Source organism: Ornithorhynchus anatinus, chromosome X5 (genome assembly GCF_004115215.2).
Source record: "Ornithorhynchus anatinus isolate Pmale09 chromosome X5, mOrnAna1.pri.v4, whole genome shotgun sequence".
Classification (NCBI taxonomy): domain Eukaryota; kingdom Metazoa; phylum Chordata; class Mammalia; order Monotremata; family Ornithorhynchidae; genus Ornithorhynchus; species Ornithorhynchus anatinus.
The window spans coordinates 23825201-23850706 of NC_041753.1; the positions used below are offsets into that span (position 1 = coordinate 23825201).

The 25506-nt window shown below is 43.8% G+C and overlaps 3 protein-coding genes and 1 non-coding gene across 4 annotated transcripts; 1 reads left to right on the forward strand and 3 right to left on the reverse strand.

Moving 5' to 3' along the window:
• Positions 1 to 642: 642 nt before the first annotated feature.
• Positions 643 to 1674, reverse strand: LOC107547807 (vomeronasal type-1 receptor 4-like). The gene has a single exon (XM_029054641.1). The coding sequence runs from the start codon at positions 1672 to 1674 to the stop codon at positions 643 to 645; it is 1032 nt and encodes a 343-aa protein (XP_028910474.1).
• A 6574-nt stretch (positions 1675 to 8248) lies between these two features.
• Positions 8249 to 9178, reverse strand: LOC107547808 (olfactory receptor 2W3-like). The gene has a single exon (XM_016227134.2). The coding sequence runs from the start codon at positions 9176 to 9178 to the stop codon at positions 8249 to 8251; it is 930 nt and encodes a 309-aa protein (XP_016082620.1).
• Positions 9179 to 12699: 3521 nt separating this feature from the next.
• LOC114808273 lies at positions 12700 to 12837 on the reverse strand. The gene has a single exon (XR_003756120.1). It is a non-coding gene; the product is annotated as a small nucleolar RNA SNORA7 (small nucleolar RNA).
• A 10381-nt stretch (positions 12838 to 23218) lies between these two features.
• On the forward strand, positions 23219 to 24184 carry ORNANAV1R3230 (vomeronasal 1 receptor ornAnaV1R3230). The gene has a single exon (NM_001253622.1). The coding sequence runs from the start codon at positions 23219 to 23221 to the stop codon at positions 24182 to 24184; it is 966 nt and encodes a 321-aa protein (NP_001240551.1).
• Positions 24185 to 25506: the final 1322 nt, after the last annotated feature.

Sequence of the window (25506 nt, forward strand, 5' to 3'; positions counted from 1 at the left end):
GGAGGGTTGAAGGCCAGATAAAAGAAGGCCAAAGTTGTGGACTTGTGAGACAGGGAGGATGGTAGTGATGGGAAAGGAGGGATAAGTGATAAGGTGATTCTGGGAAGAAAGATGAGGAGTTCTATTTTGGGCATATTGCATCTGAAGTGACTTCAGAACATAGAGGTTTAGCTTTCCCAAAGGCAAGAGGAAATTCCAGACTGTGAAAGAGAAGAGAGTTTGGGGCTGGAGCAGTAAGTCATTCAGTCAATTGTATTTATTAAGCAATTTCTGTGTGCAGAGCACTGTACTAAGTGCTTGGGGGAGTTAAATACAAAAATAAATGGACACACATTCCCTGTTCACAAAGAGCTTCCAGGCTAAAGGAGAGGTAGATATAGGAGTAATTCACAGAGAGATGATAGTTAAATCCATGGGGGCAGATGAACTCCCCAAGGGAGTGGGTGTAAAAAGAGACTAGAAGAGACCCAGAACTGAGGTTTGAGGGGTACACACAGTTATGGGGTGGAGGACAGAGAAAGAGCCAGTGAAAGAGATTCAGAAGGAGCAGCAGAGATGGGGGAAAACCCGAAAGGGCCACTGTTTTCCTTACATTCCATGGGAGACCAAGATCTCCCCATCAGTTTTCTTTCACTGGAATTTCTATCTGTCCTCAAAGGACAAGGACTGGCTGGGTCCTGGTAGAGGCTGTTCTAAGGGTCTGCTTCTCTTTGCCTGGAATTTTCCATCCGTGACGTCAGAGGGAAGAAAGAGGACTCTCACTTTCTCCAGGATCCACTGGGGCTGGGAGACTCGGGGATCCTTGCTGATCAACACCAAAGGGCAGAAGGAAGGGTAGCAAGCCCCCAGAAAAGTGTTAGTATCACTCACTCTGAAGACAGCCCAAGCCCCCAGATGTATTGAAAGGTTAGTGCTGCAGTTAATAAGGTAGAAGACAAGGAAGCAGGTGACAAGGAGCAGGATGGTGTGGGTGGCTCTAGTCTCTGGGGAGGATCTGGGGGAGAGGCTGGTGCTGTGGATGTGCCGGACTTCCTTCTGGTGTCTGTAGAGCACGATCACCATGTAGGCACTGGCCCAGCTCATGAGGAGCACAAAGAAGACATCCCGGAGAGTCACAGCACTTACAAAGGAAGTATTAGTTAAAATGTGATTCCAGATCACATTTGAACAATATTTTATATCATGGCCATTAACTACAATGGTGACATTTTGAATGGGTGCAGAGGCTACTAGTATATTGATGTACATGAAGATGTGGAGGGCCCAGAGGAAGATGAAGGAGGGGAGGATGCATCTGATGGCCCTGGGTTTGAGCTGAGCTAAGCAGGAGTTGCTGGGACTCATTACGATGGCCTGAAACACACTCATGAGAGAGGTGCTACAGATGGACAGACCCCGGGACACCCGGCGAAGATAGAGGACCATCTTGCACCCCATTTCATTCGGGACATGCTTGACCCCAAAGACCAGTATCATTCCTGGGACACCCTGTGTCAGGAGGGTCACCGTATTGGCCATCGTCAGGTGAGTGAGGATCAGGTCAGTGGGCTTCTTACGACAGGGTTGAGAAATGAAAGCTCTGACATACACTATGAGCAAGATGGAGTTCCCCAGAAGGCCAATGCCAGTCTGAGAGAGGGAGAAAATGACAAAGACCAGATCACTCAGGAGCATTTTTGTGATTTCTTCAGAGCTGCGGAAGAAATCCTGAACAGCTAGCTCTTCACTGTTCTGTCCTCAAATGGTGTCATGTGAGGTGCATAAGGCACTGATGAAGCTTCCTCCACCCATGACTCGGGATCACTTTGAAGGTTGAGAGTCAAGCAGATGAATCTTTCAGGAGAACCACCCTTGGGACTGGTGTGGTGATGGTGGAGCACTGGAGTCTACAGTTCCAGAAAAATATGTCCACACTGGTTAACCCCCTCACATTGGCCCATGGACCATCTGGAACAGTCCACTCCTAGAAAGGACCAGCAAGGATATTAAGATTATTTTGGAGTTATGTCAAGCTGCTTTGGGTAGCTTGGTGCCTAGCCATCAGTTCTGACCCTCCCAATGATCATCTCAGTGACTTTACAACCCTTTGGCTCTTTAAACTTTCACAATCTCCCACAGCATTTGGGTACATATCAATTTTCAGACCCTAATTAAGAATTCCTTCCTTCCCTCTACAAATTGTTTTTTGTCTGTCTCTCCGATTCTATTATAACCTCTTTGAGGAAAGGATATCTGCTGCCTGTATTGTATTCTCCCAAATGCTTAGTAAAATACCCTGCACAAAGTAAGCAGTCAGCCAATATTATTAATAGAGTAATTCAAACCCAAATGGTTCACAAGCCTTATAGAGTAAATAGGCTGGTACATTTCAAAAGTATTCAATGTCATTTCTGTCTCCCTCTCTAGACTGTAAGCTCTTTGTGATCAGGGAACATGTCTACCAACTCTGTTGTAATTTACTCTCCCAATTGCTTAACATTGTGCTCTACACACAGTAAGTGCTCAATAAATACCACGGATTGATGTAAACTCTTAATGAATACCAAAATCATTATATAGGTCAAATTATAGAGTCAAATGCATTTCTTCTATACATGTGTCTTCTGAGTTTTTGCACGTCCTAATAGAAGAATTTAGTAATATTAATATTTGTGACATTTAAGTGCTTACTCTATGCCAAGCCCGCTACTAAGTTCTGGGGTAGAGAAAAGATCACCAGGTCCCACATGGAGTTCACAGTCTAAGTAGAATAGAAGACAAGTACTGAATCCTCATTTTTCTGATAAGGAAACTAAAGCATAGAGAAGTTGTGACTTGTCCAACGTCACACAGCATGTAAGTGATAGAGCCGGGATTAGAACCCAGGTCCTCTGATTTCCAGGCCCATGTTCATCCACAAGGTCATGCTGCTTCTCACCCCAGGTTGTGCTTTGTATATGCCATTTCTTCTAAATATTGGATGTTATAGAATAGTATAAAAGTGTAAATTCCTATTTATTGATTTGAGGAGCATCATTGGAGGAACTTAATATTGGAGTAGACAGAAATTGAGTAAAGAGTACAAAGTGGAGATGGAATTTATTTTAATGTGCCTGTGATAAATTTTGATATTTGTCCCCCCTACTAGACTGTAAGCTGCTTGAGGGTAAGGATGCTGTCTACCAACTCTATTGTACTCTCCCAAGCACAGTGCTGTGCATACAGTAAGCACCTAATAAGGACTACTGATTAATGAAACTGAATAAAATGTAACGTTAATTTAACTTAGTGGGACTTTTTTGGCAGTTGGCAGTATTTGATCAAAATATCATGCAGGCTATTAAATATATTGAATATATATTGAATTGTACATTCCAAGCACTTAGTACAGGGCTCTGCACATAGTAAGTGCTCAATAAATACTATTGAATGAATATATGATTGTTCCAAATAGTACTGGATGTGTGTGTTTTTTTATGCTGTGGGGATGTACATTTCACTTATGCCTAAAGAGATAAACTAGAGAGGTTAATGAAATATGTGTTTAGTTGTGTTGATAGGGATATCATCAGAAGGAGTTCGACAGGATGAAATGTTGACAGGATGAAATGTTATCAAAATAACAACAATTATAAAAGTATTAATTAAGCACTTACTATGAGCTGAAGTGCTATGTAAGTGCTGGAGAACATACAAGATAATCAGGCTGTACAGAGTCCCTCTGTCCCATGAAGCTAGCAGTCTAAGGGGGATGAGAGAACAGGCACTGACACTAAGATATGCTGATAGTAATACAGAAACCAAATTCTCAGTGGAAATTTCAAAACAAGGAATCAGGCAGAAGTGTGGCTTAACATGGAGAACAGTGACATAAACATCTAGATCCATGATGTCGATGAAATTGTGCTGACATTGATAAAACTTTAACATTTATCTTAATCATTGATATTTATAGAGCACTTACCATGTGCAGAGCTGTACTAATATTTGGAAAAGTACAATTCAACAGAGTTGGTAAAGGTGATCTCTTCCCACAATGACTTTGCAGTGTAAAGGGGGTGACTGACTTTAAAACAAATTAAGGATAGGGGAAGTTGTAGATATAGTATAAGAATTTTTGAGTATAGCAGGGCTGGGGTGAGTATTAAAGTACTTAAGGGACACACAGCCGAGCACATAGTTAATTCAAAGGGTGGGTACATAGAAGAAATGAGGCCTCTTGGAGGAGTTGTGATTTTAGGAGGTTTTTGAAGATGGGGATAGTGGTGGTCTGAAATACGTGAAGTGAAGAGGGAGCTCCAGGACTGAGGGAGGACTTGGGCAAGTGGTCACCAGTGAGATAGACAAAATTGAGCCTCAGAGAGGTAGATTGTCGTTAGAGGAGTGGAGTGTGTATGTGTTGGGCTGTAAATAATAATAATAATAATGTTGGTATTTGTTAAGCGCTTACTATGTACAGAGCACTGTTCTAAGCGCTGGGGTAGATATAGGGTCATCAGGTTGTCCCACGTGAGGCTCACAGTCTTAATCCTCATTTTACAGATGAGGTAACTGAGGCACAGAGAAGTGGAGTGACTTGCCCACAGTCACACAACTGACAAGTGGCAGAGCCGGGATTTGAACTCATGACCTCTGACTCTCAAGCCCGGGCTCTTTCCACTGAGCCACGTAAATGAAAAGAATGTCCTATTGTTTCATAGGAACTTGTTTCTCTGCAAAAAGTGATCACACGCTTCTGGTAGCAATTATGAAGGAAACTTATAAGAAGAGAAAATATTATTTCAACTACTGTGCTTTGATAGAAATTTGTGTTTTGTGCAAGGAGGCTTTTAATTATTGGTTACACAGAAATAAGAGTACTCAGTGGCAGGTATTCATTGGCAGTGGCAGTTGCCTTTGATTCTGAATTGCATATTCTACATGCTAATGTATTTAAAACATGTTTGCAATCACATCAAAAAATGAAAGCATGAAGTTTAGTTAGGATAAGTACAAAGGTCATTTTGTCCTTCTATTGGAGTTGCAATCTGATATTAAATATAATAAATGGCAGACATTTCCAAGCTAACAAAATAGTGGTGTATACACCCTGAGATTACATATGCCTTGTGGAAGGCATTTACCTTTTCTGTGCCTTATAGTTTCCTCATTGATGAAAAAAGTCTAATCTCTCTCATTCAACCCACATATTCAGTTTATCACTAAATCCTGTCAGTCCAACCTTCACAACACCACTAAAATCTGCCCTTTCCTCTCCATCCAAATTGCTAACATGTTAATCCAAGCACTTACCCTATCCCGCCTTGATTACTGTATCAGCCTCTTTGTTGACCCCCCTGCCTCCTGTCTCTCCCCTATCCAGCCCATACTTCATTCTGCTGCCCGGATCATTTTTCTACAAAAATATTCAGTGCATGTTTCCCCATTCCTCAAAAACCTCCAGTTGTTGCCCATCCACCTCTGCATCAAACAGAAACCCCATACTATGGGCTTAAAAGCACTCAATTGCCTTGCCCCCTCTTACCTCACCTCGTGGCCCTCCTACTACAACCCAGCCCACACGCTTCACTCCTCTATTGCCAACCTACTAAGTGTACCTCAATCTCATTATCTCATCACCAACCTCTTGCCCACTTCCTGCCTATGGCTTGTAATGCCCTCCCTCTCCACATCTTACAGTTTCTCCACCTTCAAAGCCTTATTGGAGGGCCATCTCCTCCAAGAAGCTTTCCCTAAGTCCTCATTTCCTCTTCCCTCGCTCCCTTTAGCATTGCCCTGATTTGGTCCCTTTATTTCCTCGTCCCCCACCACCCCCTCTCAAGTATGTATCCATAATTTATATATATTTATATATGTTTATCTCTGCCTCTAGACTGAAAGCTCGTTGTGGGCAGAGGGTATATTTATGAATTCTGTATATTGTACTCTCCAAGTGCTTAATACAATGCTCTGGATACAATAAGCATTCAGTGACTACTATTAATTGTTTGGGTATAAAACACCTGTTCTCCCTCCCTCTTAGACTGTGAGCTCCATTGACATGGAATGTGTCCGATTTGATTATCTTGTATCTATCCCTGCCTTAGCATAGGATGTGGCATTTGAAGTTCAATAAACACCATCATTATTGTGTCCTTTCCATCAATCAGTGGTATTTATTCATCTACCACTCCACATAGAATGGTACTAATTGCTTTAAGGGGTGATGGTGGCCCCCACAGCTATGTGAACCGAGGTCCCTCCTATAATAATAATGTTGGTATTTGTTAAGCGCTTACTATGTGCAGAGCACTGTTCTAAGTGCTGGGGTAGACACAGGGGAATCAGGTTGTCCCACGTGGGGCTCACAGTCTTAATCCCCATTTTACAGATGAGGTAACTGAGGCCCAGAGAAGTGAAGTGACTTGCCCACAGTCACATAGCTGACAAGTGGCAGAGCTGGGATTTGAACTCATGACTCTGACTCCAAAGCCCAGGCTCTTTCCACTGAGCCACGCTGCTTCTCTCCTAAGCTTATCAAGTCAGTGACAAGACTTGAGAGTTTCCAGTCAGAGCTGAAAAGGCACAAACCTGGGGCAAAATATCAGGCCTTGTTACCTGTTTGAGGTCCCCCCACTCACATCCACTAAAAATCCCTTGCCTCTTTCCACCACTGCCCTCAGAAAGAAAGATTGGTGCTTCTGTCAGGGAGGACAACTAGGAGGAGGAGGCCCAGATTTGTTCCTGATTCTCCACTGGCTGAGCACATTCCAGCCAACTGAGGGGAGAGAAAAGAGGGAGAGACAGAGAGAACTCAGTAGCCCTCACCGACTCCACACAGGGCCAATTCCGATGACCCCACTACATCCTCCAGCACCCAACATCCTGACCCCACAATCTGCTCCCTTTGAGTTTCTTCTCCATTCCCAGTGTCTCCCTGCTAGAGCCTGGCAGAAGAGGAGACTCTCACCTGGGCTGGGCTGCTCTCCCTCCACACTGCACAGAGACGGAGCTCTCATCCCTGCTCAGGTGTGTCCTGCTCGGGCAGCAGTTATAGAGCCGAGTTGGGCTGAGCTCATCTCTCCCAGGGCCACCATTACTGTGTCACTCACTGTGCTTGTGGTACACCCTGCACTGGGAGACCGAAACATCTCCACAGAAGGAGTAAAAGTCCCTCCCTATTGTAAATCATTCTGTAAATGAATTAATTAATTGAAGTCTTAAGAAATGAGTTAAATGTGAAATGTCAATCTGGGGAGCAAAATTCTTGAGATCAGTAAAAAGAGTGTGCTGTACATGATGTTTGGCAGTGTACAAAATCCAGAATGATTCATTTAATCAAGCCCTATAATTAGCTGCTAATAGGCTGTTTCGTCCCTAATCCACTCAGAATGGATGGTACTTACCTATGCGTTTTTCATCACTATAATTCTCTAGGAAGGGAGGGTACACCAGGGACAGCATGGGGCTTGGGACCAAACGTTGGTTTTACCAGTCCTGCCCACACACAGAATGTCACCATTGGTTTCATCGTCTTTGAACCCGTAGGGGTGTACCAGATGAAAAGACAACACTGGCCAATCAGTTCAATCAGTTGAACTTTATTTAAGTCATACAGCTTCTTATCTGGGGCTTCTAGGCATCTTTTACCACATTTCCAGCTGAAATGTGATCTCCTTACTGTCTACCAAAAGTATTCTAAGAACAAAACAATAGTAGTAGGAGGAGGAGTAAGAGTAGTCAGAGTAGGAATAGTAATAGCAGTAGCATTTATTGAGTGCTCACTTGGTGTGGTATGCTGTGTTAGGTCCTTGGGAAGTTCAGAATAAAAAAAGGTGACACCTTTTCTCTCCACAGGGAGTTTACACTCTCACAGGGGAGACAAAATATTCACAACCACTAATATGGGTTTAGACTTTCAACCTGTCTTTCACAATAATACTTGCCTCAATTCCATTCTCTAAATGGAGATAACGTCCTGTCCTGAAGTTCTCTTGGTTGTTTCACCCTAGAACCTCTCTCATATTCTCATTCTTTTTTAAAAAATGCTATTTGTTAAGTGCTTACTATGGGCCAGACACACTACTAAGCACTGGATTAAGCACAAGCTAATCAAGTTGGACACAGTCCGTGTCCCACATGGGACTCACAATCTTAATCCCCATTTAACAGATGAAGTAACTGAGGCCCAGAGAAGTAAAGTGACTTGCCCAAGGTCACACAGCAGAAAAGTGGTAGAGCCCGGATTAGAACTCAAGTTCTTTTGCTTCCCAAGCTCATGCTCTAACCACTAGGCCATGCTGCTTCTCACCAACCTCTTGAGGGCTCCCTTCACCTCTTTGTTCCTCAGAGTATAAATGAGGGGATTGAGGGTTGGTGTTAATAGATTGTAGAAGAGAGTGAGGAACTTTCCCTGGTCCTGAGAGGAACTGGTACCAGGTTGCATGTACATGTAGATGATGTTCCCATAGAAGAGGGTCACAACAGTGAGGTGAGACCCACAGGTGTTCAGAGCCTTATGCCGCCCCATGGTTGACTTAATCCTCAACACAGCTCGTGCTATGTAACCATAGGAGACCAGGATAAGAGAGAGAGGCAGGAGAGTGAAGCAACCAGCCAGTACAAAAACAATACTCTCTACGACAGTGGTGTCCACACAAGCCAACCTGATCATGGCTGGCATCTCACAGAGGAAGTGGTCCACATGGTATCTCCCACATCGGGGCAGGCTCAAGGTCACGGGCGACATGGCCAGCGAGTTGGCGATCCCGCTGGCCCAGGCCCCAACCACCAGCTGCAGGCAGAGGTGCGGATGCATGGCCACCTTGTAGCGCAAGGGCTTACAGATGGCCGTGAAGCGGTCATAAGCCATGACCCCTAGAAGGATGCACTCTGTGCCACCCAGTCCCAAGAACATGAAGAGCTGGATGGCGCAGCCCAGGTAGCTGATGGATTTGTCTGGGCCCCTTAGGTTGAATAACAGCTGGGGGACGGAACTGCTGGTGAAGCAGATGTCTAAGAAGGAGAGGTTGGTGAGAAAAAAGTACATGGGAGTCCGGAGCTGAGGGTCCAGCCGGGACACCAGGATGATGATGGCATTGCCCACCAAGGTCAAGATGTAGAAGATCAGAACTACCACAAAAAGGACTAGTTCCAATTTGGGTTGATCGGAGAAGCCCAGTAAGACAAATGCCCCCAAAGAGCTCCCGTTAGATCTCATTTTGTGGGCACCTTCAGTTCATCTTACCTGCAAGGAGGGGAAGGTATCAGAGGAATGGCAATCGATTGATGGAATTTAATGAGCGGTTACTTTGTACTAAGCACTTGGGAAAGTGTAATGGAGTTCTTAGAGACAAACTATGCCCTCGAGGGACTTACAGTCTAGTGTGGGAGACGGACATTTAATTACAGCAGTAGAGTATAAAGAGAAGTGTACAAGTGCTCTGGAGATAAGGGGTAATTTTTTGAGAAACCTACCATCCTCTGGCTGGAGCGGATCTTTGGGCAGGAGACTGTGATGTTTCTTTCTGGAACATTGGCAGGCACTGGGCAAGATAAGACTTGGAAAAACATTAACATTTTCATAGCAGAGATTCTAAGAATGAGAGAATGTTTTTAATCCACTCAGGGAAATGCTAGAATCTCCGTAGCCTCCTTCGGTGTTAGCACCTCACACTGTCAAGATCTGGTTTCGTAAACTCATGCTATAGTCGTCCTGTGTGATTTAATTCAGTTTCACTTTCTACCCCTAGTGGAAATGGAGGTCAAGCGTTACTGCTTTATATCTAATAATATTAGAAGCCTTGATGGTATTTATTCACTTCCTGCTGAAGACAATGCACTATATTAATCACTTGGAAAGTATAACAGAACTATAAAAATATACACTCTAACGGGAATTTACTGATCTAAAATGGCCAATTCTCCTATATGATGAAAAGAGTGTGATCTATAGAAGAGCACAGCTTTGGGAATCAGCAGGCCCAGGTTCGAGTCCTGACCACTTACCTGCTGTGTGACTTGGGAAAGTCACTTTATCTACGCCTCAGTTTCCTCGTTTGCAAAATCGGGATTAAACACTTGTTCTCCCTCCCTCTTTTTGTGTTTTTTTTGTTTTTGGTATTTAAGTGATTTCTATGTGCCAGGCATTGTACTAACTTGTATCTGCTCCAGCACTTAGAACAGTGCCCGGCACATAGTAAGCACTTAATACTATAAAAAAAAAATACAAGCTAATCAAGTCAGACATTGTCCCTGTCTCACATGGAGATCACAGTCTTAACCCCAATTTTACAGATATGATAACTGCGATAAAGAGAATTTAAGTGACTTGTGCAAGGTCACACAGCAGGCAATGGCAGAATAGGATTAGAACGCAGGTGGCTCAGTGGAAAGAGCATGGGCTTGGGAGGCAGAGGTCATGGGTTCGAATCCCGGCTCTGCCACTTGTCAGCTGTGTGACTGTGGGCAAGTCACTTAACTTCTCTGTGCCTAAATTCCCTCATCTGTAAAATGGGGATTAAGACTGTGAGCCTCGCGTGGGACAACCTGATTACCCTGTATCTACCCCGGCGCTTAGAACAGTGCTCTGCACATAGTAAGCGCTTAACAAATACCAACATTATTATTACTTCTAACTCCCAGGCCTGTACTTTATCCACTAGGCCATTCATTCATTCATTCAATCATATTTATTGAGCACTTACTGTGTGCAGAGCGCTGTACTAAGCGCTTGGGAAGTACAATTTAGCAACAAATAGAGACAATCTCTGCCCCCACAACGGGCTCACAGTTTAGAAGGGAATAATTATGGTATTTGTTAAGCGCTTACTATGAGCCAACCACTGTTTTAAGTGCTGGGGAAGTTACAAGGTAATCAGGTTGTCTCACATGGGGCTCACAGTCTTAATCCCCATTTTACAGATGGGGTAACTGAGGCACAGAGAAGTTAAGTGACTTCCCCTAGGTCACACAGCAGATAAGTGGAGGAACCCAGATTAGAACCCATGACTTCTGACTCCCAAGCCCGTGCCGTTTCCACTAAGCCAAGCTGCTTCACTCTGCTTCTCTTGAACTATAAATCCCAAGTAGGACAGGGAATGTGCCTAAAATGATTGTCATATCTTCCCCAGTGCTTACTAAGCAGTGTGGCTTCATGGAAAGAGCATGGGTTTGGGAGTCAGAAGTCATAGGTTCACATCCCCGCTCCGCAACTTGTCAGCTGTGTGACTTTAGGCAAGTCACTTAACTTCTCTGTGCTTCAGTTATCTTACCTGTAAAATAGGGATTAAGACTGTGAGCCCCACGTGGGACAACCTGATAACCTTGTATCTACCCTGGCGCTTAGAGCAGTGCTTGGCACATAGTAAGCACTTAACAAATGCCATTATTATTATTGTTATTATTATTACTTGGCAGATAGTAGGCAACTAACAAATATCCCAATAAATATAACTTGTTCAGCACAATGTGATTACCTAGAACATCGGCCTGGAAAACATTTATACGTTCCACACATTCCAGTAGATGGCGCTTATTGTCCTTTTCCATACTCGACCTCCCCCATCTTGGACCCTAACTCTCACATCGATCCAGTTAGGGAAGCATCACTGTCTTTCATTCATAACTTGAGACATTATTTCAGGAGATGGGTATCCCTTTGGATGCCAAAATATAGGTATTCGGACCATTACTAATGAGGACAAGGAATGGCCATTGTTCCACCTAGATGCAGAGAAGGAGCATGACTTAGTGGAACGAGCCCAGGCTTGGGAGTCAGAGGTTGTGGGTTCTAATCCCGGCTTTGCTATTTATCAGCTGTGTGACTGTGAGCAAGTCACTTCACTTTTCTGTGCCTCAGTTCCCTCATCTGTAAAATGGGGATTAAGTCCGTGAGCCCCACATGGGACAAACTGATTGCCTTGTGTCTACCCCAGCGCTTAGAACAGGACTTGGCACATAATAAGCACTTAACAAATACCATCATCATTATTGTTAGTATTATTATTATCCGTAATGGGGCTTTTTCCATCCTCTGCTTTTAGAATCGGAGACCCATCTGCCTTTCACATCTCTTCCTTTTCAGAATAGCGTGGCTCAGTGGAAAGAGCCCGGGCTTTGGAGTCAGAGGTCATGGGTTTGAATCCCGGATCTGCCACCTGTCAGCTGTGTGCCTGTGGGCAAGTCACTTCACTTCTCTGTGCCTCAGTTCCCTCATCTGTAAAATGGGGATTAAGACTGTGAGCCCCACGTGGGACAACTTGATTCCCCTGTGTCTACCCCAGTGCTTAGAACAGTGCTCAGCACATAGTAAGCGCTTAACAAATACCAACATTATTATTAATAAACACCACTAATTAAGAGCAACAAACTGATGAAGGGGAGAACAAGTCTTAAGGCTGAAGGTGAGAGGAGTTAGGGTGAGTTGAGGTTGTTAAGCTTAAAAAAGGGAAGACTGAAGGGGACTGAATGACTCTGGTATTGTCATAAGGAAAACAGACACCTCCATAGAGAAACCCATTGGATGATTGGCTTAAATCGCACCCATAGTAAATTGAGTTAGACACAAGGAAAGACTTCGGGACTGTCAGGGTAATTAGACTTCAAAATAGGTAGTGGATCCATAGAGTTTCCTTGGTAAAAATCCAGAAGTGGTTTACCGTTGCCTCCTTCCACGCAGTAAACTTGAGTCTCCGCCTTCAACTCTCCCATGCCGCTGCTGCCCAGCACGGGTGAGTTTTGACTTGTAGCAGAGTGCCTTCCACTCACTAGCCACTGCCCAAGCTAGGAATGGAAGGGGTATGTCTCTGCTTGATTCTCCATCCTGTAGTCGAGACTGGTAGAGTACTGGAAACTCCCCAGCTGCGACCCTGAGAGGGGTGAAATGTGGGAGACTAGACCAAATGACCTCTTGAGGTTGCTCTTCAACTCTGATTTCATATTACAAGCCTTAGTATCTTCTGTTCCTTCCCCTAATCCTGAGAAACAGTGTGGCCTAGTAGAAAGAGCGTGGCCTTGGAGTCAGAGGACCTGGGTTCTAATTCCAGCTTTGCAACTTGTCTGCTTTGTGACCTCGGGCAAGTCACTTAACTTCTCTGTGTCTCAGTTACCTCAATCTGTAAAATGGGGATTAAGACTGTGAGCCCCATGTGGGACAGGGACTGTGTTCAGCCTAATTATCTTGTACCTACCCCAGCACTTAGTACAGTGCTTAAGCAGTACAGTGCTTAAGAATACTACCTTGAAAAAAAAGGCCTTGAAGCTTAGTTAGAGTAAGACCATGCAACATACCTTCTCTTGTACCTCTGATAGGAGTGAGTTTAGGGTTTGGTCTGGCTGGGTTAGTGGATCACCGGTGCTGGGCTTGAAAGACAGATCAGAGTCAAAGCAGACCACTGGGATCCCTCACATAATTGAGGCCAATTTGTCTCTCTTGTCGCTTCAGTTCTGTTTACTGGTTTAGATTTGGTCAGGAGACACTGGATCACACAGCTTCTCCTCCAGCTAAGGTTGATCAAAAGAGCTTCTTTTAACTGATGGAAACTTAGACTTGTAGCTACAAGTATCAATAACCCGAGACATTAACCGTCTCTGGCTATGACCGATCTCCCTCACCCTAGTAATGGGTCAGGGAGGCCTTCAGGCTAGAGACACTAACAAGGATACTCAGGAATAAGCACATGCATATGTGTCCATCCTGAATTGGAGACTCCAACCAAATTGGCAGACTCCAAAGGCCAATTATGGGTGGAGGAGAAGAATGAAATGTTCTACCTTATAAGGGAAATATCTCTGGTTGGAGGAGAAAATTGCCTTGTTGATTCTGGTGGGGCCCTTGAGATCCTGTACCCACACTGAGCAATTAGAGATGCTTGATGATTGGTCCAGAGGAAGGCCCCTAGGGCAAAGTCTACTTAGCTCACCATTAAAGTTTTTAGATCAGTAACGCATAGTATTTTCTTCCCTCCAAGGAACAGGGCCCACACTGGGCTTTAGAGACTGGCATTAATTTTCCTTTCTTCTTTGGACTCCCATCATCACCTCTGGACCACCTCACCCAACTTTCAGTCATTCTGGATACATGGGCATTTATTTTTATCTAAACTTCTCAGAAGAAGCTTCACCACCTGGTTTGGTTCTACCTCTCAGCCTCTGATAACCTGTATGAAATGGGTTTCTTGTTTCTAGCCTAAATCACTCCTCCTGCAATTGAAGTCTATTCCTCCAAGGAGAGATACCCAGGGATAGGGAATTTAAGTTGAACTGATTTCAGATACAGTGGATCTGAAATGGCATTCCATCAGCAGCATGGCTTAGTGGAAAGAGCCCGGGCTCGGGAGTCAGAGGACATGGGCCCTAATCCCAGTTCTGCCATTTGTCACTGTGTGACTTTAGACAAGCCGCTTAACTTCTTTGTGCCTCAATTACCTCATCTGTAAAATGGAGGTTAAGACTGTGAGCATTACATAGGACAACCTGATTACCTTGTATCTGCCCCAGCACTTGGAACAGTGCTTGGCACATAGTAAGTGCTTAAATACCATCATTATTATTATTAGTATTATTATTACCGGACCACCTCTCCACCACTAACTAGCCTGTGATAGATTCTGCCCAAAGCATTCCAAAATTTAACAGCCTTTGAAATATGTCTAAAACAGCCTGCATTTCCCAATACAAAATTGCCATATGATAAAGTTATATATTATACAAATATGAAAATGTACATTTAATTAAATATCATTCAATGGATTATAACCTATAATGATTAAGGATAACATTTATTAAACACTGACTATTTGATAAGGGTTGGAGTTGATACAAGGTTGATGGGTCACCACCTTGACACACATGATGGGTCTCTCTGTCAATTTCATCTCCATTTAATAGATAAGGAAATGTAGATCCAGACAGTTCTAGGGACTTGTCCAAGTTCACCCAGAAAGCTACTAATCGAGCTAGGATTAGAACCTGGATCTCCTGACCCCCATCGAGTAGAGAGGGACTCGATTTGGTGGAACCCAGAAGAGGAAAAAGCTCCATGAATGTGGAAGAGTTTGAATAATGCATCAGATATGATTGTTAAGAACAAAATCCCCTTAGATTAGGTAAGGAGAAGTGAAGGTTGATAGCTGGTATGTGAAATAAGAAAGCTGCTAGGTCAGGGAATGAACTGATAGACAACTTTAAAGGCAAACCACAGATAGAGCGGCCAAAAGAGTTCTTTGGTGGTGGTTTAGGCAGTTTCCGGCTTAGGTGCTGGAGTCTGGACCAACTGACCTCTTTCAGCAATTCCCAGCTGAAGGATTCTGTGGCAGTTACAACCTCATGTCACCTCTAACCAGGGCTCATTAAGCTTTACTCCCAAATTCAAACTTCACGTTCAATTTCTTCCTTGGTTAATTCATGACTCAAATTATTTGGAGGATTCTTTGCGACTGGGAAGGTTGTGTGCTCTTTAGAAATTTCCAGTCCAGAGAGGGTCACAGGCAAAGCGAGTGACACAGTAATGACAGCCCCAAGGGGAGGTGAGCTCACACCATCCTGCCCCTATAACTGCCATCCTGGATGGGGCCCTCCAGCCATAGACAAGATCAGTACATCGTTGAGCCCCACAGAGGGAGCATAGACCAGTCCAGGGGAGTGTGGCCTAACTTGGCATCTAAGGTAACTGAAAGGGGACAGGGAATGAGAGAGAGAGAGAGCATGTTTTCCAGACTCAGAGATTCTGAGGATGTGGCCACAGAAAAGGAAAGGGTATTGAAAGGAGTCTATGTGTATGGATGGGGTTCTCAGTATTTACCCATGGGTTAGTGGTTGGGAGTGAATGAGGAGTGAGCTGAAGGAGTAACAATTCCACTATTTCAGTGTCTCTGAGACCAGTATCACACGAGGCTGGATTCAGGCATATGGAAAAACCGATCTGGAATCCAAATGCCGGTCCTTCTTTAGGTCAGTCAGTCAATCATATTAATTGAGAGCTTTTGGTGTGCAGAGCATTGTGCTAAGCACTAATGGTGGGTGTTGGGCCAATACAACTAGGGGATGGTGAAATAAGCAGGGATTACTTCCTGGAGAAGGTAGGATTTTAGGAGGGCTTCTCTCTGCCCAGCTCATGCTCTTCCCTTCTCCCATGCTCACCACCTAGTTGTACCCCGCTCTTCTACTGCTTCCTCATCCTGTACTTCCCTCTCCACTCAAATCCTCCAGATCACAGCCCTCACCATTGCAGAGGGGAGCAAAGAACTGTCTTTTAACAGGCAGAATCAGGGCTTGATTTTCAGTCAAGCCTAGGTCTTTTCAGCCATACAAGTTCAAAAAGACAGGGAAGAGTAACAGTGGAAGACTTCTTTTTCTCAGAGTAGATGAGAGTAAGATCATCAATATAAATGCTAAAAACAAATGATGTTGATTAAGAAATACATAAAAATGAGCAAGTATACAGATGGCTGGGTTGGTGGCTGAGGAGGTGGTTTGAGCCAGAAGATAGAATTAGTCAAGGAATGAATGCCTAGAGAAGTGGCAAGACATAGTTGGAAAAGCACGGGCCTGGGAGTCAGAGGACCTAGGTTCTAACCCTGGCTCTTCAACTTTCCTGTTGTGTGATAATGAACATGTCACCTAACTTCTCTGTGCCTCTGTTTCCTCATCTGTAAAATGGGGATAAAATATCTGTTCTCTCTCCCACCTTACACCATGAGCTGCTTGTGGGACATGTATCTGATCTGATTATCTTGTATCTATACCAGGTCTTAGAATAAAGGTTGAAAGGCATTAAGTGCTTAACAAATACTACAATTTTTAAAAATTGTTATTAGTCCTTTCTTCATTTCCTTGCTCTCTCAAGCTGTAAATGATGTATGTCTCGCTGTATCTCTCATTAGAATTTAAGGTTCTTTTGGGGAAAAATCTGTTTTATGCTCCAGTTAGACCTCAGGAGTTTAGAACAGTGATTAGACTGTAAGCCCGTCAAAGGGCAGGGACTGTCTCTATCTGTTGCTGACTTGTACATTCCAAGCGCTTAGTACAGTGCTCTGCACATAATAAGCGCTTAATAAATACTATCGAATGAATGAATGAATGAACAGTGCTCTCCATGCTATTATCAAGCAGTGGTGTATTCTTGAGCACTTACTGTGTACGGAGCATCGTACAGAACACTTTGGGAGAGCAGAATAGGGTTGGTAGACACAATGCCTGCCCTCAATAATGGTTATGATGATGATGATGACAAGGATGACTATAGTATTTGTTAATCACTTACTAGGTGCCAAGCCCTGGACTAAGTAATGGAGTAAAACCAAGATAATCAGATTGGACATTGTCCCTGTCCTGCATGAGGTACATGGTCTAAGTTGGAGGAAGAATGGGTATTGAATCTCCATTTTACAGATGAGGAAACTTAAGCAGAGAGAAGTAAAGTGACTTCCCCAAGGTCCCACAGCCTGTGGATGGGATCTTCCAGTCTAGAGGAGAGCTTACAGTTATCATCATCATCAATGACATTTATTAGACACCCCGTGAATATCGATTACCGAACTTGGGAATTTGAAGAGGACAAGCAGCCTGGCCTAGTAGAAAAAGCACGGGGCTAGGAATCAGAGGATCTGGGTTCTTATCCTGACTCGGCTACTTACCTGATCTGTGACCTTGGGCAAGACACTTAACTTCTCTATGCCTCAGTTCCCTTATCTGCAAAATGGGGATTCCACACTTGTTCTCTCTTCCGCTTAGACTGTGAGCCTTATGTGGGACCTGATTAGCTTGTATCTCCCCCACCACTTAGCAGAGTGCTTGGCACAGAGTAAGCACTTAAATACCACAATTATTATTATTACAACAAAAGGCATATGGCTGCTGCGCTTTTGCTTTTTACCATATAGTGGATATGAACAGACAGACAAAATGGCATACAAATAAAATGAGCCAGATGGAGAAAAAGGAAGTAAAAGAATGTAGTGTGGTGTGTGATAAATGCCATTGATTGATGATTATTCCACTGATGGGATAGCAATCAGAGGGGTTTGAGAGGGGCAATAGCATGGAAAGCATCAGTATTAATGGATAAGGACACTTCACTTTCCAGAATCAGGAGATTGGAAAATACCCCTAAGTCCTTTCTATCTGAAGGATTCTGTGACAGACGCAACCCCGAGGTACAACTCTAATCAAGCCTTATTCATTTTTACTCCCAACCCAACAACTTACATTTAATTAGCTCCTTGCTTAGTTCAACTTTTAATATGACTGGAGGACGATTGGCCACAGGGAGGGAGGATTGTTCTTTCTATGGAGATCTCTCAAATTTCCACTCTGGGTGGTTTCACAGCATTGACAAGAGATACCTGTGTCACAGCAGGGACAAGGGACACCAGTGTCACAGCAGTGATTAGGATGGGGACATGAACTCACAGCCTCTGTTCCTTATAACTGCTACCCCAGCCAGGTCCCTCCAGCTGTAGACAAGAAGAGCCCATCACTGTGCAGCACACCTAGAGCAGAGACCAGCACAGGTGAGAAGGTCCTTATTGTCGAGTTGCGATACGGTGATGGAAAGTGAGAATGTGTGGCCTGTAGTCAGAGAATCTGCATCCCGGGAATGGAATGCTGTAGTGGGAAAGGGAACTGAATGTAATCTGTTTGAACAGCTGAATTCTCAGTGTTTCTGCAAGGGGAGGAAGTTGGGGTAAAGGAAACTCACTCTCTAAACCTCCATCTTCAACTGTTCACTTTCTGATGGCTTCTTCCTCCCTGCTTTCAAATATGATCATGTCTCCCCATCCTAAAAAAAGCTGTCCCTTGACCTCACTGCTCCCTCCAGTTATCACCCCATCTTCCCAGCCTATCCCGCCGTCGACCCCTGGCCCATGTCCTCCCATTGTCCTGGAATGCCCTCCCTCCTCACCTCCGCCAAACTAACTCTCTTCCCCTCTTCAAAGCCCTACAGAGAGCTCACCTCCTCCAAGAGGCCTTCCCAGACTGACCTTCCCCTTTTCCCTCTGCTCCCTCTGCTGCCTCTCTACCCCGCCCTCCCCTCCCCTCAGCTAAGCCCCCTTTTCCCCTCCTTTCCCTATGCTCCTCCCCCTCTCCCTTCCCCTCCCCTCAGCACTGTGCTCATCTGCTCATTTGTATATATTTTTATTACCCTATTTATTTTGTTAATGAGATGTATATCCCCTTGATTCTATTGTTATTGTTTTTGTCTGTCTGTCTCCCCTGATTAGACTGTAAGCCCATCAATGGGCAAGGATTGTCTCTACCTGTTGCCAAATTGTACATTCCAAACGCTTAGTACAGTGCTCTGCACATAGTAAGCACTCAATAAATACTATTGAATGAATGAATCCCTCTCCAAACTCCTTGAGTAAATTGTCTACACCCACTGCCTCTGGTTTCTCTCCTCTAATTCTATCCTTGACTCCTCCAATCTAGTTTCCACTACCTTCACTCTAGACTGTAAGCTTGTCTCTAGACTGTAAACTCAATGTGGGCAAGGAACGTGTCTGTTATATGGTTATATCGTACTCTCCCAAGCACTTAGTACAGTGCTATGCATAGAGTAAGCGTTTGGTAAATATAAATGACTGACAGAATCTGTAGTCAGAAACAGACAAGATAAGGTAGAATGGGGAGAGCTGATGGAGTGCTTTAAAGCTGATGATAAGGAGTTTCTGTTTGATGCACAGGTGGAGGGGTAACCACTGGAAGTTCTTGAGGAGTGGGGAAATGTGGACTGAACAATTTTTTGCAGAGAAACGATACAGGGAGTAGGCTGAATAGTAGCAATAATAATAATAATAGTAATAATAATGATGATAATCACCATTATGGTACTTGTTAAGCACTTACTATATTCCAGGCAATATGCTAAACACTGGGGTAGAATTAAGATAATCATTTTGGTCACACTCTCTGTCAGACATGGGGCTCACAGCCTAAGTAAAGGGAGTAGGATTTAGACCCTAGTTTAAAGTTGAGGTATCTAAGGCACAGAGAAGTGAAGTGGCTTGCCCAAGGTCCCACAGCAGGCAAGTTCCAGAGTCAGAATTCAAACCCAAGTTCTCTGACTCTGAGGCTCATGCTATTTCCACTTTTCCCAGCAGACTGTAAACTCTTAAGGGCAGAGGCTGTGTCTTGAACTCTCTCTAAGGCTTAGTACGGTGTTCTTGCATTCAATAAGCCAAAATAAGCTCAATGTATTGTACTGACAGATCTCATTGGGACTTTTCCTTCCCCTAAATTGTCTTTAAAATTCTCCCTCATCCTGGTGTTTCTGCAGATTGCCTCTGGCTGTCCTGGGTCCTGTCCAGTTGTTCTAGTTGCTGCTCATTTTGAATTTTAGCCTCCCATTCATTCCCTGGTTGAGCCCCCTCCCTCATCACCTTGTCATCACCTTGAGCAATTCACACATTCACTGCTTGCCTGAATCACACCAACATGATTATGAATCACTGAAAGTTTTCCTCTCCACTAAAATGCACCCTAAAGATAACACACCACCCACCTCATTGTTGTTTTATTTTTGAAATCACTCCAGTCCCATCCTGTTTTCTCTATATATTTCCTTTATGGTCCCCCTGTTGGTTCAATCTTATGCTTTCTTCTTCTCCCCTCTGGTTTCTTGTTTCAGCAGGATGGCAAGTTCCTGTTCCTTCATTTCCCCATAGACCACATCTCTTCCAATTCTATATCTAATGCTGTTGACATTTATTGTGCAAACCTCTAACTCTGACTAAATCTTTTCCTGATCCTCTTTCCCCTATTTTCACCTCCTGCTTGCTTTTCCTTTGAAACGCTTTCCTTTCCTCTTCTGCCCCTTTGCTTCCTACATTATATTTCTCCCCTCTCTCTTCCCACCTTCAGCCAGTCATAAATCAATTACCTTCAAATACATCAACATTTCTGCCTCTGCTTGTGTCCTGCAGTTTCTTTGCCCTTGTATTGAGTTGAATCATTAAAGGGAGCTCTTCCATGAAATGATAAAAATGATTAACATCCCTAAGAAACAGTCTTTCACGGAAGTTTTTTGGGTTTTTTTTTATAGTAGGCATTTAAATCAGGCCACAAGAATCATGTAACTTTCATGTGCTTATTTAAAGTACACTCTTTTTAAGATGCAACTTATTCTCCTTATTCCTTTAGCTTTTCTGCCGTTCTCTCATTGCTCTGTTAAATGGTGCAAACACATCTCATGATCCCCTCAAATAACTGTTTTAGTTTTTTTAACCCTAAATTATTTTTTAAAAACAGCCATTTCTCTCTGCAGTTCTTCAGTCTTAAGAGATGATACTGTTTTCTTAATTAGGTGAAAACTCCATCTGCTTGACTCTCAAACCGCTCATCTACATGCTGTTTCTCCCAACCTAGAGTTCTCTGGTGCCCCTTTTTCCTATGGTGACATCCTCCAGACAAGGTCCATCTGCTCATCTCTTGGCTTCCAGTGAAGTGTGTGTGTACCCCAACACCCCCGGTTAAATCGAGGCAAATGCATGTTGATTTAGTACTAGCTTTATATTCCATTCTAATTGCCATCAGATTTGCTATTTCTTGTTAAAATTTCACAGGCTTCTGTTTTCTGTACCCATTGTGCTGTCAAATGTGATGCTAACTGTATTTAATTGCATATGTAGCTTGGTGACAATTTCTGTCTTTCCCTCACCATCACAAATTAATGTAGGATGAATATTCTCGTTGTCTCAGAAACAGATGCTTCAAATTGCAGAGCATCTTTATGGTTGGTGACTTCTGTAACAATTTTAATAACATATTGGTAATTTTATTTTAGTCTATTTTTTTACCTTCTGTGCACCTTGTTCTATATACCTAATTTTATGCGCTGCAAAGAAAGTCTGTTTTTCATCTGATATATAACATTTTTTTGTTTCTACTAATTGCATCCATCATTCCTTCACTTCATATGCTTGATTTATTTTAATATTCAAATCCAGCAATATCACCAATATCCCCAAATGACTACACTGAAAAATGGTAAGATGTGATCCCTACCCCTAAAAGAGTTTACAATCTAATTCTCTAGTTCTTTAGAGAAGCATTGGTGCCAGCTCGGCCACGTGTCTGCTGTGTGACCTTGGGCAAGTCACTTAACGTATCTGTGTTTCAGTTACCTCATCACTAAAGTGGGATTTCAATTCTTCTCCCTCTTGCTTAGACTGCGAGCCCCATGTAAGACAGTGACTGTGTCCAACCTGATTAACTTGTGTCTACCCTGGCTCTTAGAACAGTGCTTGGCACATGGTAAGTGCCTAATAAGTGCCATAATTATTTATCACCTGTAGAAAGATTTCAAATGTTTAATAGTCTATCTGGTGTGTTACATGATACTTGAGTTTCTGGACACCCCTGGCTCTTTCTAGGCTCAGATAAATTACTGACGGGGCTGTATTAGTTTATGACCCAAAGGCTGTAAAGTATAAACTCCTCATCAACCAACACCTCTAATGTACACAAACACATACAAATACAAATGCACCTTGCACTTCTCTGGACCATTAAACTGCTAAACCACTAGTTGAACGAAGTTTCTTGGTTTGGAGAGACTCTCACCAGAATTACTTTAGACACAATGCTGAGCAGATAATATGTATCACCCCAGAAAGCCAATCAATCAGTGGTATTAGTATTCACTGTGTGCAGTAGAGTTAATATCCCTGCTTTCAAGGAGCTTATGATTTAATGGTGGAATTTGCAGAATGATGGCGCTTACTATGAAATGAGTTGGTAGGTTTGCAGGGTGGATGAATGGAACTTGGTGGGGGAATATGATGTACATGTGAATAGGGAAGAGAGTAAAACACCAGGATGGACTTCAAAGAGATATTTGCAGAAGTCATTCCAGGGAATGATAATAAGAGTTCAGGCATCCAGCTATCCATAACACCTTAAAATGTGCTTCTGTATCCCTCCAGATCTTTTGCTATGCTTCGAAGATTTGGACAGTTCTAGCTGGAAGAGGGTTAAATGCAAGATTGCCTAGAAAAGAGTCCACATTCTTCCCAGAAAGTGCTATAGGAGGGTCTTTCCTCCACTTCACCGTGATGTCACACATCAACTGACTAACCCCAAGATGTCCATCTAAGTTGAACTGGCAACCGGCAATTTCGTAAGGCAAGGTGGGTAGAAAAAGCATAACGGCTTCCTGACGTTTCTCAAATTCCAGAATTTGAGGATCCAGCAGTAGTAAACCCATTTGGGCTTCCCTTGATGGGACTCTGACCTTTGTAGTTCTGATGAAAACAAGAAGATGCTGGTGAGGGATGTGGTGCTGGCAACCTTCTCCCTGCTTCAGACTTGGGTTGGGCTCCTGGGGAACTTAACACTGTTCACGCTGTACATCTGTATCTTCATTTCTCGGCCCCAGCAGAGGAAGTCCACAGACCTGATCCTCACACACCTGACCATAACCAACTCAGTGACACTCCTCACTCAGGGTGTTCCTGTGCTGATGTTTCTCTATGGGACTGAAAATCGTTTGGGTGAAGTGGGTTGCCAGATTTTTGTCTACATCAGGAGAGTGACCCGAGGTCTTACCATCTGCACCATGTGCCTCCTAAGCATGTACCAGGCCGTCACTATCAGTCCCAGCACCTCCCGCTGGGCTCGGCTCAAATACAGAGCCCCAGAGAGCATCCTCCCTTCCTTCCTCTTCTTCTGGATCGTCCACCTCTTCATGTATGCCAACCTGTGGACAACCACTGCAGCCAGTGAAAATATCACTCTCTCAGTTAGTAAGTATAATATAAAATACTGTCCCAGTGTATTTTGGATGAGTTTCTTAACTGACACTGCATTTTTAAGTGTGATTACTTTCCGAGATATCTTCTTTGTGTTTCTCATGACCTGTGCCAGTGGGTACATGGTGATTGTATTGCATCAACACCACAAGCAAGTCCAGCACATCCACAGCACCAGCCACTCCCCAAGATCCTCCGCGGAGACCAGAGCCACCCAGACCATCCTGCTCCTCGTCATCTGCTTTGTGTCCATATACTGGATCACCAGCAGCATCACGCTCTCTTTCAATTTTGTGGCGGAAGACTTTCAGCTAAATGAAACACTAGCATACCTTTCTGCATGCTACCCATCCCTCTGTCCCTGGGTGCTGATTAGCAGTGATCCAAGGGTCCCCAAGCCCCCATCTTTCTTCAAAAAGGTTAGAGGCCTCTCTGCTCCCCCAGCTAATAATAATACCAACTGTGGAATTCATTGACTGCTCATCATGTACCAAGCACTTTCCTAAGAGCCGGAGTAAATACAATATAATCAAATTAGACACAGTCCATGCCCCACAAGGGGTTCACAGTCTAGGGGAAGGAGAAAGGTATTCAGAAGAGGAAACTGAGGCATAGCAGAGTTGAGTGACTTGCCTGAGGGTCACACATCAGGCAAATGGTGGGGCTGAGTTTAAAACCCCAGTCTTCCAGATCCCAGGACCATTTGCTTTCCACTAGGCTGAGCTGTTTTAGGTGTCAGCTTGGCTCCCAGGCCCACTCTCTGACCACAGCCCCTCAATAGAACCATTAGAAATAGAAGCAAGGAAAATTTAATAATAATAATGTTGGTATTTGTTAAGCGCTTACTATGTGCCGAGCACTGTTCTAAGCGCTGGGGTAGACATAGGGGAATCAGGTTGTCCCACGTGGGGCTCACAGTCTTAATCCCCATTTTACAGATGAGGGAACTGAGGCACAGAGAAGTTAAGTGACTTGCCCACAGTCACACAGCCGACAAGTGGCAGAGCTGGGATTCGAACTCATGAGCCCTGACTCCAAAGCCCGTGCTCTTTCCACTGAGCCACGCTGCAAAATTTGGGGAACGGACTTTCCTCAGGAGTCCTGACCTCCCTGATCCAAGATGATGATGATAGTATTTAAGTGCTTACTATGCGCCAAGCACTTTTCTGAGCACTGGGGTAGATACAAGGTAATCAGATTGCCCCACATGGGGCTCCCAGTCTTAATCCCCATTTTACAGATGAGGTAACTGAGGCACAGAGAAGTTAAGTGATTTGCCTGAAGTCACACAGCTGACAAGTGGTGGAGTCAGGATTAGAACCCGTGACCTCAGACTCCCAAGTCCATGCTTTTTCCACTAAGCCACAGTGCTTCTAGGCATTTGATAGGTAGAATTGAGAATAAGAGAACTGAAGGGGATATTTGGTCTTTAAATTATACATTGTAAATTCTTTTTATTAATATCTTTTTCCCCCACTAGACTGTAGGCTTGTCACGGGCATCGTTCAGTTCGGCTAATTGTGTTGTGTTGTACTCTTTCAAGCATATAGTACAGTGCTCTACACATAGTGAGTGCTCAGTAAATACCATTGATTTGACTGCTTGATTGATTCTCTCCCTTTTCCTCTCCACACGAATGGATTTTCTTCCTTGAACATGATGGTTCCTATTGCATTTGCCCAGGTGACCCGAGGACCCCAAACCAAAGATGGATGGCACTGTGGTGACCTCTTGGTCCTACTACATATTTGTGATGGAAAGCCACCTGTTAGGGAGGTAACCAACCTGCTCTGTACCT